Source organism: Nelumbo nucifera, chromosome 4, assembly GCF_055504915.1.
Source record: "Nelumbo nucifera cultivar China Antique chromosome 4, China Antique-T2T, whole genome shotgun sequence".
In the NCBI taxonomy this organism is placed as follows: Eukaryota; Viridiplantae; Streptophyta; class Magnoliopsida; order Proteales; family Nelumbonaceae; genus Nelumbo; species Nelumbo nucifera.
The window spans coordinates 88,417,244-88,433,785 of NC_142652.1; the positions used below are offsets into that span (position 1 = coordinate 88,417,244).

A 16,542-nucleotide genomic window follows, 5' to 3' on the forward strand; every position below is an offset into this window, starting at 1 on the left:
GAACTACCAATCCCCCAACCTTTAAACTGATTTTCTTGGTCAGCCTTGATGATTTGTCTACTCAAAACGTCAGCAACAGAGGTAAATAAGAATGGGGATAAGGGATCACCCTGTCTCAGTCCTCTTTTAGCCAGGAAGAAGTCCTTTGCTAGCCCATTTAAAAGGATAGAAAAATGTGCCAAGCTAATACATCCTTTGATCCACAGTCTCCATCTTTCATCTAAACCCATCTTTTCCATGAGATTCAATAGGAAAGACCAATCTGCCATATCATAAGCTTTTTCTAGGTTCAATTTACAAATCAAACCATTGCCACCTTGTTTTTTCTTAGCTGCCACACATTCATTTGCCACTAAGATTTGATCCACCTTGTTATGGACTGATTGGGGTTGTTTTTCTCGTTTGTGTACCTTACCACATTGAAATCCCCTCCCAAACACCATGGTCCCTCTCAAAGGCCCCTAACTGCATCTAGCTCTCCCCAGAAGGTATTCCTCTCTTTGTATGAGTTTGAGTCATACACATTGGTCAGCATCCAATCCCTTCCATCACTCATCCTCTTAGCTTTTATTGACTCATACACATTGTATGAGTTTGAGTCATACACATTGAGTCATACACTGAGGCGCCCCAAGATGGGGCAAAAGACCAACTTAGACCCCTACTACTCTAGATACTTCTTATCCATCTTCCATCCAAATCCAAAAGTTTTGTTTCCTGGAGCATGACTATAACCGGTCTCTCGGTTCTTATCACATTCTTGATGATTCTCCTCTTCTTTGCACATCCTAACCCTCTTACATTCCAACAAAGAATCTTCATTCCACTTTTTTGTCTAGACCCTTCCTTATTTCCAAGTCCTATTCTCCTCTCTTTTTCTCCCTCTTGTTTACTGTCTTCTCATAGGACACTCCACAGGCTAGCTTTTCCACCTCATTCATTCTCCTTTTTCTTTTTTTTTTATCATCTCTGCTTCCTTTCTAAGATAGACCTTTCCTTTGGTGAACTTTCCTCTAGTTTCTTTTTGTTCCTTCCCTTTTAGTTTGGGTGGTTCTTTGCAATCATCTTTTTTCTCATCTAACACACCAAGTTCCTTCCCCTTTTCTTCTGTGCCTACAATAGTTCCATTTCCTCCTTCTTCCTTCTCAAATTCCTTCTCTTGAGCCACATTCAGGATTACTTCCCTCTCCTTGTCTTTATCTCCCCCCCCCATCTTCTTTTCCTGCCGCACAAGGGTCATTATCCGCCACCGGTGAGGTTTCAACAACTGGATCTGCAAAAACCAAAGGCCGAGGATTACTATAAGGACCAATATCAATTGAGTTTTGAAAGGAAAGAGGGGAGTAAGAAAGGATGGGAGTGAGGGGAAGGGGGGAAGAAACTCCCTGATCCTGGTTTTCATCGACCACTCCAAGTACAACCCTTGATGGTTCGAGTTCAGGTTCAGTAACCACCTGTGCAGCTGGAGGGAGGTGTTCTTCAAGCGGTTCCGCATTTGGTCTGCAGCTGGTGAGGTTTCAATAGCTGGATCTGCAAAAACCAAAGGCCGAGGATTACTATAAGGACCAATATCAATTGAGTTTTGAAAGAAAAGAGGGGAGGAAGAAAGAATGGGAGTGAGGGGAAGGGGGGAAGAAACTCCCTGATCCTGATCCTGGTTTTCATCGACCACTCCAAGCACTACCCTTGATGGTTCGAGTTCAGGTTTAGTAACCACCTGTGCAGCTAGGGGGAGCTGTTCTTCAAGCGGTTCCACATTTGGTCTGCAATGGAAATCCCACTCCTCAAAACCGCTACCCTGCCTTTGTCCTTGACTTGTTTCTACTTTCTCCTCTCTCTGAGAATCATCTGAAAGGCTCCCACTTTCCACTGTAGAGTCACCATCCCCCGATTCTTGTAGTTCCAGAACTTCCATACTAGCTTCTTCACTAAAGAGGAGTTCAGTTCCAAAGACCTTGAGGTTTGTGAAATTACGGGCCTTTGTTGAGTCGAGGCTACCTATACTCGACGGATGATTCACTTCATCCTCTTTCACATCTCTCAAATCCTCCCAGTCCGAGTCATCTTCAGAGTCCCCTTGTGAGCCCCTATTGTACCGAGGGTTCGGCTTTTCAGGGGTCGTGGAGTTCTCTTCAGCTGCTGTCCTCCACTGTAGTTTCTTTCCTTGCGCGGATGAGGCACCTTCTGCCTGGGAAAGAGAGGGGGGGGGGGATATCTCTGTTTTCCGTACCCATTTGGGGGAGAGAAGAACAAAGAGAGATTGAGGGGGATGACTACGATTATCGTCCCCCATAGGCGCAAAGGACCTTCAGCATGTTTCCTAGTTTTATATACCATTCAGCATGTATGTTAATTGAAAAAAATAGCAATTCTCTTTATTAAGAACATTAAATTTCCTCTAAAAATGTGGCAAATCATCACATCTAAAAGAGAAGGTTATTAGCCTTATGTGGTAAATATTCAAGATGGAAAGTAAAATAAAAAAACAAGGATGGAGTTTCTGTTTTATTTAATTAGAGAGAGAGAATAAAAAAAAACTTTACTATTCTATTCTTTCCTTCCCCTTTCTTTTCTTTCGTTCGTTCTTTCTTTTTCTCTCCTCAAAACCCTTTGATCTTTTAAATTTAATAGTAAAACATTAAAACAAAGTATAATTGATATATATATATATAACATATAATAAAATGTATTAGCACATACATTAATAAGATACATCAATATAAATGATATTATAAAAGGCGCCCACCTTGACTTTTAGCAACTAGGCGCCCTTCTAGGCGACCAAGCGCCCAGCCAAGGTGACAAAAATGACAAGGCATTTGGGCGAGGCACCCAGCCAAGGGTGCCTAGTCTAGGTGACGTCTTGACAACTATGCTTAGCAGATCCTTAATTACTCTCCTTTTCCCAACACTCCCTAGACCTCTAACATTCCAACTGACAATCTTCATTAACTTGCTAGGTAACCCTTGTTCTACCACTGAATGCTCCCTACTTGGAATCTTTCCTTCTAACCCCTCAGGCACTGAACTCAATGTCTCCCTCAATATCTGAGATTAATCCACTCCACCTCTGACCTTTTCTTCTTTTTTTCTTTTTCCCTTTTCCTTGTCCTTCCCTCTTATTTGAAATCCTCACTTCTACTCCCTCTTTCAAGCTCCGAACAAACTTTCCATTAGTCACCTTATTTGGACTTCTGTCTGAAATCTCGTTACTTATCCTTTCTGCAATTCACTCTCCTTTCTCTCAAAGGGTCCTAGTTGGCTAGGATGGCCTAAAGCTTCTTCCTTTGCACTATACTCCTCTAATAACACACAAATTTGTTGACAGATTCTTTCCAACTCCTCCTCCTGGTCTCTCCTATTGAATAAATCCATCTCCTCTCAATCCTGCCAACAACCTCAGGTCTTGCTTCAGATACAACGGTTTGTGGCTGGGATGCTCTATTTTTAATCCGTATCTACCATATATGTACCTAAAACACTTCAGGAGGATGTGTTCGTGGATGAAGACTGAGCTTCTCTGTACCAGGGTTTTCAAGGTTTTTAGCTCGAGTCTGGTTTTGTCTGAGTCTTTGGTTTGTAAGTTGTGTTCTTGTTTTTTCGGTGTTGTTAAAGGGTCTTGTCGTTTGTTTTGTTAGGTCCATTAGTTGTGTTCCCCTTGATGATATCTTATCATCTCTTCTGTTGTATCTCTTTTTCCTTTTTAATGAAAATTTCTCTTTACTCTTAAAAGAAAAAACCAAGTTTGACTTGAAATTCAAATAAACCAGTAAAACCACATAGAATGGCTCTTTAACCTACATATGATGAAAAATAAACTCAATATCAGATCTGAGTGTCATGTCTACTTTCTACTTGCTGTAATTCTGTAACTGATTCTCTTAACTGATAAAATTATTCTCCTTTTGCTGCTCAGAAAAAAAAAACTGATCGTAAATAATGCATATAAATGATTTTCTAGTAACGACTTTTAAACAAGTCTCCTTTACAAAACTAAATATAAACAAAAGAAATGACAAAGTAGAGAACTAATTCTTAATTGAATTTATTTGAATCACATTAAGTCTTAGGAATTGTATAAGTTGATAAAATTTATGAATCAAATTTTAGGTTTCAAACAAAAATCGTAAGATTTTGTTTAAATCATGAATCACATTGTAAATGGTAAGATTTTGACAACATAACAAATCCCAAAAGTTGGGAAAGCTAAAACATAGCCAAAAGCATACAAAGGCAAATGCCATTTTGGGAATAGATCCCCCTAAGCCAATTCTATCTCTACTCCTCTAAACATGCTATCATCCATGGGATTTATTGATCTTTTGGTGTTTGAAATTTAAAAATTGTCTTTAATTCTGCACTTCCTAATTGAACTTTAATTCGTTGGAATTTGTGTAGGGCTGTTGCTTATATCCCTCTAACAGTTTTGGCAGTTCCAGCTTCAGTACTTACTGTAAGCATCTAACAACTACTCCTGATAATCTGTGCATTAAATTTTTTAATGTTGCTTATTATAGACAATCTTTACGAAGCTTATGGGCACTTAGGGTTTCTAGTTCAGTAATGGTCCTTAAATTTGGCTTTTTTTGGCTTTAGGTATTGCTTGTGATCAATGAAACATGTGTAAAGTGTGTTATTCTTTCTTGTCAACAATTATAGGAACTAGTATTTTTAATGCATATATTTCTCTACTACATTCCCTGATGGGAAAATCTTGATATTAGTAGACAAAATATATCCTAGTATAATCCACTACTTCATATCAATTCATACATATATTCATTTATCTCTCCCATAGAATGTGTGTAAGCTTATTCTAAACATGCAACATTAAGATGTTTTTTTGTGTTTTCTTAGGTATTGCGGCTATTGCCTCAATTCTCAGAAGTAATATGGGAATTAGAGGACTGTTTTGGTGAGGGGGTGCTCACAGTTAGAACTGAACCATGGGCACATATTTGATTTTTGATTTTTCATGAGCACCCCTTACTGGACCAATGATAGGTTGTTAATGCAGTGATTATATTTAGGGTAAAGTGAACCCATGGACATTGTACAATTCTAGTTTCTAATAAGATCTGGACCTGTGTCTTACTGTTAGGAATGTGTGCCTGACTGGTACACTTAACATATTACCTCTTTTTCATTCCTTTATTAGACTTGATATGGGTAATGGTTGTATAGTTAAACTTAAGGCCTCTTTGCTTGGCTTCCCCACACATTTTCTAATATAAAATATAGTGCTTGTATTGATATATGGCAAAAATCTATATGCTTCTACACCTGTACCCTTGTACACCAAAAGCCTCTACAATGAGAAGAAATATATGAAAAGAAATTTATACATCAATTTCTGGTTATAAACTGTTTCGACTGCTGCTACAGTAGTCCGAACAGGAAGAAGAAGAAGAAGAAGAAGAAGAAGAAGAAGAAGAAGAAGAAGAGAAGAAGAAGGGTCTGTCGAAAATCTGATGGTTAACCCATCCAGTCGACCCCCTTAATCTATATTAGATTCTAATAATGTTTACAAAGACAGAAATGCCCTTACTTAAGTGTGGGGCAGAGTAACTCTAATAACACTGCCACATAAGCAAGTTCCTTAATAAATAGAAGAAGACTAAACTACCCCTATTCGGCACATCTTAACACTCCCCCTCAAGATGGAGAATATATGTCATATAATCCCAGCTTGTTACATAGATAGTTCACTTTCCCTGAGCTTAGAGCTTTTGTAAACAAATCTGCCCACTGGTCATTGGAGCCCACATGTTCTGTATTTATCTCTCCGGCAAGAACCTTCTCTCTCACAAAGTGGCAATCAACCCTTATGTGCTTTGTTCTCTCATGAAAAACAGGATCGGATGAGATATGGAGTGCAGCTTGGTTGTCACAGTACAATTTCATAGGTTTATCCATGTGAAACCCAATTTCTTGTAGGAGATTCCTCAGCTACACTAATTCACAGGTAGTGTGAGCCATGGCCCTATATTCGGCTTCAACATTGCTTCTGGCTACAACCGTCTGCTTTTTACACTTCCATGTCACAAGATTTCCTCCCAGAAATGTGCAATAGCCTGTAGTATATCTTCTGTCACTCACTGAGCCTGCCCAGTCTGCATCTATATACCCAACTACTTCAAGTTTTCCTCCTGGTTGCCTGGAGCTCCTTTCAGATACCTCACAATTCTAAGGACTGCATCCCAGTGAGGTATACGAGGGTTCTGCATGAATTGGCTCACCACACTGACTGCAAAGGAGATGTCGGGTCTCGTGATAGTCAGATAGTTCAGCTTTCCCACTAGTCGTCTATACCTTCCAGGATCTTCAAATACTTCTTCTGTATCACTGTTCAACTTAACATTTGGTTCCATAGGGGTCTCAGCCGGTTTTGCACCTAATAGTCTTGTTTCTTCCAATAGATCAAGGACATATTTCCTTTGGCACAGATTCACACCTTGTTTTGACCTGGCAACCTCTATTCCCAAGAAATACTTTAATGTTCAAAGGTTCTTTGTTTGAAAATGATTTTGCAGAAATACCTTTAGTTTGCCAATCCCCAATTTATCACTACCAGTGATGACAATATCATCCACATAGACCACTAATAAAATCTTCCCAGCTTCTGAGTCATAGCTGAACACTGAGTGATCAACCTGGTATTGCTTCATTCCAAAACTCTTCACCACTTCGCTGAACTTCCCAAACCAAGCACGTGGAGATTGCTTCAACCCATAAATTGCTTTCTTCAGCTTGCACACCTTACCACCCTCCCCCTGAGCAACAAACCCGGGTGGTTGCTCTATATATACCTCCTCCACTAGATCACCATGGAGGAAGGCATTCTTTATGTCAAGTTGAAGGAGAGGCCAATCATACATAACTGCCAAGGAAATTAGGACACGAACGGAACCAATTTTAGCCACTGGAGAGAATGTCTCCATGTAGTCCACACCATACAACTGTGAGTAACCTTTAGCAACAAGTCTGGCCTTCAGACACTCCACACTACCATCTGGCAAGTATTTCACAGTATACACCCATTTACAGCCCACAGCATGCTTACCAGGTGGGAGAGTAGTAAGTTCCCACGTTTGAGTATGTTAAAGAGCAGAAAGTTCCTCCTCCATTGCCCGCCGCCATTCAGGTGAACTAAGAGCTTCTTGAACATTGTTAGGTATGGAAATAGAAGACAAAAGTGAAACAAACTGGCGATGTGAGGAAGAAAGACGAGATAATGAAACAAAATTGGAAATGAGATGGAGTGTAGAACTACGTTTACCTTTTCGTAAGGCAATGGGTAGGTCAAGGTCTGAAGGTTTAGCAATAGGAGCCATGAGAGGATCCGTAGATGAGGTAGAAGCAGGAGGAGGGGCCGGTGTCGTTCGACGTGTATACACTTGTCGGATCAGTGGTCGTTCAGTGGTGACTTGCACTGGATGAGGAGATGAGTCTACTCCAACAACAGCCTCTGGAACTGAATCACTGACAGGAAGAGGAAGAGGAGGTAAGGGTGAGGACAAGGGTGCTTCATGACTGGAGAAGAAGGGGACAAACTCAAAAAAGGTGACATCAGGGCAGACATAACACTTTCGGGCAATGGGATTATAACACTTGTACCCTTTTTTGAGTCTGAGAGTAGCCAAAGAAGACACATTTAATTGAGCGTGCATCTAGCTTGTCTATTCCAGGGCTCGGATTATGAACAAAGCACACACAACCAAAGACACGAGGAGTTAATGGAAACGGAGATAAAGTGGGAAACAAGATGGAGAAGGGGGACCGACCATGAAGAATAAAAGAGGGCATTCGATTAATGAGAAAACATGCAGTGAGTATAGCATCACTCCAAAACCGTTTAGGAACATTCATGTGGTGAAGCATAGACCGAGCAATTTCAAGAAGATGACGATTCTTCCGTTCAGCCACCCCATTTTGTTGAGGGGTGAAAGCACACGAGGTCTGATGAATAATGCCATGCTGTTCTAAATACTGTTGAAATGCAGTAAGAAAGTATTCACGACCATTATCTGAACGGACAACTTTGATTGGAACACCAAATTGTGTGCGTATTTCAGCATGGAATTTTTGAAAAATGGAAAATAATTCATTTCTTTCTTTCATTAAGTAAATCCATGTCATTCTTGAACAATCATCAATAATGGAGACAAAATACTTGTACCCATTATAAGACTCTATTTTGATTGGACCCCAAACATCTGAATGAACCAAAGAAAAAGGACTCAACATACGACTCTCAACTCTTGGACTGAAGGACACACGACGGTGTTTACCAAACTGACATGACTCACATTGTAAAACTGACAACTGACTCAATGATGGAACCAACATCTTGAGAACCTTGAGAGATGGATGTCCCAGTCGGCAATGCCATTGTAGAGGAGTAAGGGAAGTCTGAAGTGCAATTGAAGATCCATCGCCGTCAAGGTAATACAATCCACCAGCTTCATGCCCCCCACCAATCTTCTTCCCCGTCTTGAGATCCTGAAAAACACAAGTGGAAGGAAAGAAGGTAACAGAACAGTTAAGAGCTTTGGTTATTTTACTAACAGACATAAGATTGAATGGAAACTTAGGTACATATAAAACAGATGATAAGGGGACAGAAGCCAAGTCAACATTACCAACACCACAGATGGGAGATGAGGACCCATTGGCAAGTGTAACAGTTTGTGATGTGGAGGTTTCAGAAAGAGAAGAGAACACACCTGGAGTCCCGGTCATATGATCTGAGGCTCTAGAGTCAATAATCCAGGAAGGAGTTTTAGATGACATGCAAGCAATATCTGATTGGGCATATGTGGCAGTGGTATGCTGTGAAGTAGTTTGAAGGAACCGTTCATACTCATCACGCGGAACACTCACCATCTCCCTCCCAGAAGTAGATGTAGATGTGGGAGGTGTTCGGTCTGCCAATTTACTGTCACTAATAGCAACCTCGCCTGCTACGGCATGATTAGCCCATTTAGAGGGAGGGCCATGTAGGTCATAACAGAAATTCACTGTGTGTCCATCCCTACCACAATGAGTACACTTCCTTGTAGAGTTATTTTTTCCTTTGCCACGGCCTCCCCCTGAGTCACGGCCACCCCGACTAATCATGGAATTGCCACGGCTCCCTCTGGAATGACCTCCCCCTCTTGTACCATGTCCACCACCTCTAGCTATCACAAGTGCTGATCTATCATACTATGTGGGGTTCTCTGTCTGGCCCAAAGAAATTCTACGAAGTCTTGAGAATACTTCCTCAAGTGTAGGAAGAGTAGAGCCCCCCAATATTTGAGCTCTAACTGGTTCATATTTCGACTTCAGCCCTACTAAAAATCTTGTAACATCTAGCTGCTCCCTTTGCTGTTGCTGAACTTGAATATCTGGAGTAAGGGGATGATAGACATTGAGTTCATTCCTTATATTCTTCATGCAGGCATAGTACTCTTCTAGTGTTTTGGTTCCTTGTTGTAAATCAAAGTACTCCTGATACAGCTGATATACTCTTGTTGTGTTATCTTGTCCAGAATATAGCTTCTTAGCATGCTTCCATATATCTTTAGCCGTATCAAGGAACATGAAGTTGGCACTGATTTTGGGTTCCATACTATTCCACAACCAAGTCATGATTTGAGCATCTTCTTGTTCCCAATCATCAAACTCTGGAGAGTCAACCGGTGGCTTCTCATCTCTTACATGCTTTACTTTTTTCTTTACCTTGAGAAAAACTTCCACTGATTTAGCCCATGGAACATAGTTCTCCCCATTTAGCTTAATTGAGGTCATTTGTACCCCTAGGTAGTCGGAGGAAATTACTACACTAGGTTTCTGATCATTGTAGCCATCTCCTATTGCTGCCATTGTACTCTTTCACAGTTGTCTCTAACTTTACTTCTCAGCTACAAGCTGATTGATGTTGTTCACAGTTTGATATTTCAGCACCTATTGCAGCCTCTAAACACCACAGTGGAAGCACACACTTGTTCTTATTCACACTACTGCTGACTTCACACACTTACGTCCCACATAAGCATCAGTTTACCATTCACTAATCACGAGTAGAGGTCCTCTTACAACCACTCAAGCACCATGACACAGCCAAATCTGCTGCACCCAGTTCAGACCTGTTTAACACACTTAAGAGGGCATTACACAACCACAAGGAGTTCGGCAAGGTCACTGCATTCTACCTTACACCACTCGGCCACTTACAGCAGCCCTAACACCATTCAACAACTTACAGCAGCCCTACACCATTCGGCTACTGCACACACAGCCCTTCCTAGGGCAACAATGAACCTAGTTCTCTAGGTTCTACTCAATACTAACAGCTTCTTGTAGGGTTTCTACCCAGAAATATAAGTAACACTAGAAGAAGAGAGAACCGACCTTCCTTTGAGAATATCAATCAACCATTCACTGCTGAAGTCACTTTCCTTGTTGAAGAAGGTTATGCGCAGCAGAGAGACAAGCTGTAATGTTTCTGACCTAGGGCGAACCAGTTCTCTCCATCGACTGACCAGAAACAAAGGTGAAGAGTCACGAACAATGCTGAGGTGCTTTACCAACTGACTTAGGTCAGGAGCATGGCTCTGATACCATGTTTCGACTGCTGCTACAGTAGTCCGAACAGGAAGAAGAAGAAGAAGAAGAAGAAGAAGAAGAAGAAGAAGAAGAAGAAGAGAAGAAGAAGGGTCTGTCGAAAATCTGATGGTTAACCCATCCAGTCGACCCCCTTAATCTATATTAGATTCTAATAATGTTTACAAAGACAGAAATGCCCTTACTTAAGTGTGGGGCAGAGTAACTCTAATAACACTGCCACATAAGCAAGTTACTTAATAAACAGAAGAAGACTAAACTACCCCTATTCGGCACATCTTAACATAAACAAAGGATCAAAGTTAAATATGAGGAATGAGATATATCCCTGAAGCATTTTTCCACTGTCTAAGCATTACTTTGAATTTGCCTTGTTTCAGAGATAAGAGTGTTCCTTTCATAGTCCATCCAAAAATAGTGAAAGGTATCATGGCCCAAAGAGCTTTCCCTCTTTTGCTTAAACTTCTGAACTGCCATCTGCTGAAGAGGGAGCAATGGTATTCAGGACTGCACTTTAAAGATGCCAAGAAAGTGAGACCACATGCTCGAGGTAAACCGACATTGTATGAGGAGGTGATTGCCAGATTCAGAGGTGTTGGAACATGGCAGAAACCACAACCTTTGCTCTGCAACTCTATTCCTTTTCTATTTAAGATGTAAATAGTTTGACACTTCACTAAGGCTTTTGGCCATGATTCCTGGAAACCTTTTCAAGGCTAGTATACTGGTGTTGCACATGATACATAAACTCATTAAACACCTCTTTTAGATCCTTTTCCAAAAATTCCCAGCAATCTTGGAAAAAAGTCATAGTAAGCCCATCTAGCCCTAGTGCTTTTGATCTTTCCATGGAGAATACAGCCTCTCTAATTTCCTCAATGATAAAGGCACTCTCCAACACACTTGATTGACTATCTGTCACCCTATCCCAATCCAAATCAGAGTCTTCTTGTCCGTTTCCCTCCGTTTTGCAAAAGTTGCTCTTAAAGTGGTCCACAAACACCTTAACAATCTCCTATTTTCTTCTTACCTCAACTCCATCCATTTTCACACTTTAAGTTTTTCTTTCTCCTCTCATTTGATAAAGAGTGGAAGAATCTTGTGTTTTCATCCCCCTCCTGAAGCCACTTACACCTTGACCTTTGTCTCAAAGATATTTCTTCCATTCTTAAAATGTCTTCCAACTTCACCTTCATTTTTCCAGCGCTTTTCTCCTACCTCAATCATTTCTCTCACAGCTTCTTTTCTGTCCAGTTCCTCTATCCTAGAGGAGATTCTTTCTTGAGCTTCTTCAATTCTTCCAAACTAGTCTCTATCCCAATCTTTTAATTTCCCCTTTGAGGCTTTCAACCTCCTCAAAAAGTTAACACCCTTTATTCTACTTCTCAGCCTTTCCTCGATCCACCAAGATTTTACTTTTTCCTTGAAGTGAGGGTCTTCCAACCACATATTCTCGAAATGAAAAAGGTGATGGGCCATCAAACAACTCTTGACCAAGAGAGATAGGGCAATGATCTAAGGTTACCCTAGGCAAGGCCCTAACAGTCAGATTTTCCCACAACATTTCCTAATCTACCGAAAAGAGGAACCTGTCCAGTTTGGAACAAATTGGGTTGGCCTGAAAGTTTGTCCAAGTGAAGTCAGCTTGTAAAAGTGGGGGTTCCTTTAGCTCAAAAGATTCAATCAAATTATTAAATTTCCTCATTCTAAGAGTAATCCCTTGGTTTGGGTTGTTTGTTTCCCTTGAAAATCTTAAAACATTGAAATCTCTCCCTAGACACCAAGGTCCCTCCCACAATCCTCTTACTGCACTCAACTCTTCTCAAAACTAGTCTCTCTCCCTCTCCCTCTCTCTCTCTCTCTCTATAAGAATTTGGACCATACACATTAGTCCGAACCCAGTCCCTCCCATCGTTTGGACTTTTAATTTTGATCGAGACTGAGTAGTTCCCAATGAACTCCTCCAAGCACTCCATTTCCTCATTTTTCCATACAGTGAGTTTTCCCCTTGAGGTTTCCCAAGGTGCATAAATCCAGCTTAGGCCTCTAATTCCCCAAATGCTTCTAGCCACCTGCTATCCATCCCTGAAAGTTTCCTGGACCAAAAGAATATATCTAGCTTCTCTTTCCTCTGTACGCTCCTTATTAGTCTTCTTTTCTTTGCACTCCCTAGACCCCTCATATTCCAATTAATGTTCTTCATTCTCAATCAGACTACAGACCTGTACCTTTCCTCTCCCCTAATGCACTTTCCTTTTCCCCTTCCTTTTAGTGCCCTCCTCATAGGAGATCTCTGTGGCCAATTTCTCCACTTCACTTTTCTTCTTCTTCTCATTGGGATTCTTTCCTTCCCCCTTTCCTTTTTCTGTTCTAATATATACTTTAACATCTGGAGGTGCAATCATGACATTCTCCCTTTGGGTCAACTCATCTCCTTTTCTTGGTTCTAATGCTTCCCCTCCTGGGCTACTAGACTCAGCTTCTGCTTCAGTTTTCCTATCCTCCTCTTCCAGCAACACTGATAGGTTCTTAACTACTAGTCTAAGATTCTACCCTCGCCCTTATCCTCCTTCACTTCCTCACTTAGTGTCCCTACTTCAGGCTTAAAGGCGCAAGGGTTCTCAGCATTCACAACCGGCTGGTCTGGAACTGGAACTACATACATAGAAAGAGGAGGGCAAGAGGACACAGGGTTAAACACGCAAATCGAAGCGGAGGAAGAAGGAAAAACAGGAATTAAAGAAGAGAGGGAGTTAGAGTTTCCCTGTTCCAATATTTTGCAAGCTTCCCTTAAATCCAGCCTTTCTTGGTCACCTTCCTCTTGAGAAGCCACCTTGACAGCATCTATTTCTGTTCCTATTGCGCTTCTCCACTTTAAACAAATGATTTACCAAGAATCCCAAGTCGTTGGTTTTGTTCATGGCCTTGTATAGGTTGCACCGTGCTTTGATCTTCAGGTTGTAGTGAACTTGTCTCACAGGATGGGATGGGTTCTTCTCTTTCTGCTTCTGTCAACTCAATCGTCCTTTCCAAAGGTTGTTCTTCAAATAAAAGCTCAGTTTCCAAGCAATCTTTGTCTGAAATTCTGCAAGCTTTTATGGAGCCTATACTTTCGACGCTCAAAGGTTGATTTACCTCCTGGTCTTCTTTGTTTTTAAAATCTTGAATATCTTCCCAGTCTCCTCTAGGTTCTTTGAAGTATCTTGGATTTGGTTTATCAGGTGTTGTGGAGTTCTCTGCCTGCACTGGTATCTAAATTAGATTTGAGCCTCCTAACAAATTTTTGGAATTTCTGCTAGCATTGCCTGAGGAGAGTTACTTCAGGCCCTGTTTCATTGAGCACTCGAAAGGAGGGGAGATGTGTTGCAACAGGGACGATGATAGACCCCTGTTGTCATCCCCTAAAGAGATTTGGGGGTTAAGTGATCACGTGCCCTAGTTGCCCTCACTGCATTAGGAAATTTAGTTCGACCTCCCATTTCAACCTCCACTTTGTTAATTTCCGGTTCAGTTGGGTGAGCAATCTTAGTACCCGATTCAGCCATCTCTTTACATCTTCCCGTCTCCCTTATTTCCTTGCTGAGGATGTCAGGTGGGTCTGACACCACCTTTGCATAAGATTTAAATATGCCCCTTTGGTTGACCATCAACAGTTCACCTTGCCTCAAAGAATTAGTAATCTGCTCTCCTTCTTTTGCTAAGGCAGATGGTTGGGCTGCTTTTGTAGTTGACCGTTTACTTATACCAACCAATGGAAGGGTGCGACATAAGCATCTCAAAACCACGTCATCTTCTTCCATTGCCTCTTTCCATAGCTCCCTCTCCATTGCTACTAATATCCAAACTTGGTAAGCTGTCTCTTCCACTGTAACTTCAATCATCCACGGTATGTTCTTCAATTTAACCCCCAACAGCTAGAGAGATGCTACTTGGAGATTTGTAGTGTTCATTCCTGCAAGCACACTGCAGCAGAGCTAGGCAATTCTCGGAAGTTTGAAAGTGACCGGAGATGGAAAGGTAAGCCCACTATTTTCTCCAAGGCATTTTCCTCTAACTCAATCGAGTTTGAGCCAGGACTCGTGAAATAAGTATAAATCCTGTTAGTGTCGACTGTATAGGGGTAGTTTTGTCAATTTGTTTATGTTTGGTGTGAGGTGTCATGTTTAAATTAAGTGATGTGTCCCATACTTAAGTAGGGGCACAACAGACTTTTTGTTTTTCATTAGAAAAGTATAAATACAATCTGGCCGACTAGGGATAATAGAACTCTCTCTCTAGTTCAAACCAGTTTTTCCTTCTCCTCTCTTCTCTTCTCTTCTCTTCTTCTCTCTCTATCCTTTTTTTAGTTTTCTGCTACTGTTATTTCTTACTGAATTCTAGTGCAGGTCTGAACTTTATCATGGTATCAGAGCAACTGTGACAAATTCAGATATTCCCTGAATTCTCTTTACCACCACTCAGCAAGGAAAAGGGCTGAAAAGGAGTGATCGCCCTTTCCCTTTGGAGGTTTTCATGCCTTCAGTTGGTGGTTTAGTGGGTGTTTGTGGTGGTTTGTACTTTGTAGGGAACCCTCTAATCGATGGTACGAAGAGGGTTATTTCGGTTGCTGCAGTGGACAGTTGAGTGCAGGTTGTTTCTTTGCTGATCGAATAGGTGGATTTTATGGGGGTTTTAGTGTGAATCGAGTGGTTGGTGAGATGCTATTTTGAGGTAGGTTTGTGGTGAATTGAGGTAGGTTTGTGGTACTGAGAACAAAGAGTATCAACAACTGTTGTTGCTGAAAACCATCACTGTAGGTGTTTCCACTTGTGTGTAGTGTGGTGACAAGTGGCTGTAGGTGTGAAGTGAATTAGAAGTGTGATATACAGGTGAAAAAAAGGAGGAAGAAAAAAAATCAGATATGGGAGACAATAGTGAATACAAATCTAGTGTCATGGTTCCCATTGATTACCTGAATGTTCAAATGACCTCTATCAAATTGAATGGGGAAAATTATGTGCCTTGGGCGAAATCTGTAGAGGTCTTCCTTGGGGCCAAGAAGAAAGTGAAGCATGTAAGAGAAGAAAAACCTCCCATTGATTCTCAGGAGTATAGTGATTGGGAACAAGAAGATGCACAGATTATGACCTGGTTGTGGAATAGTATGGAACCCAAGATCAGTGTGAATTTTATGTTCTTAAATACAAACCGAGGAGATTTGGGACACCATGCCAAGAAGCTGTACTCGGGACAAGGCAACACTACTAGAGTGTACCAGCTTTATCAGGAGTACTTTAATTTGCAATAAGGTAGCCAAAGTCTTGAGGAATACTATGCTAGCATGAGGAACCTTCGTAATGAGTTGAATGTGTATCATCCCCTTACTTCCGATGTTAAGATTCGACAACAGCAAAGAGAACAACTAGATGTAACCAGATTTTTAGTAGGGCTAAAACCTGAGTATGAACCGGTGAGAGCACAGGTACTAGGTGGGTCATCTCTTCTCTCTCTAGAAGAGGTGTTTGCCAGACTTCGGAGGATTTTTGTTGGACCTACAAAGACTTCTAATATCTCTGACAGGTTTGCCTTTGCAGTGATGAGAGGGGGGAGGTCGTGGAGTTAGAGGTGGAGCTCGGGGAGTTCAGCCGGTTGTAGTGGTGGCAGTGGACCCATGTATGGTCGTAGTGGTGGTGGTGGACCCATGTATAGTCGTGGCAGTGGACGTATTGGAGGTTGAGATTTAGGAGGAGTTCATGGCAGAGGATGTTGTAATGGTTCGAGGTGTACACATTGTAGTATGGAAGGCACCATCAAGTTTTCTTATGATTTGCATGGCCCACCTTCAACTTGGGCAAATCATGCAGTGTGATCAATGATAGTAGTTCCAAACAGGAGAGTCAACAAGTTGATCAGATGCCTTCTACATCTACAGATGTTTCTGGGATGGAGATGATG

At 41.3% G+C, this 16,542-nt stretch overlaps 1 protein-coding gene across 1 annotated transcript in view; it reads left to right on the forward strand.

Moving 5' to 3' along the window:
• The window catches only part of LOC104612615 (uncharacterized), a 59,303-nt gene that overhangs the window by 14,554 nt on the left and 28,207 nt on the right, over window positions 1–16,542 (forward strand). The window contains exon 3 of the mRNA XM_010280093.3: window positions 4,399–4,453. Within this exon, the coding sequence (XP_010278395.1) occupies window positions 4,399–4,453 (55 nt within the window). The remainder of the gene's footprint in view (window positions 1–4,398; window positions 4,454–16,542) is intronic.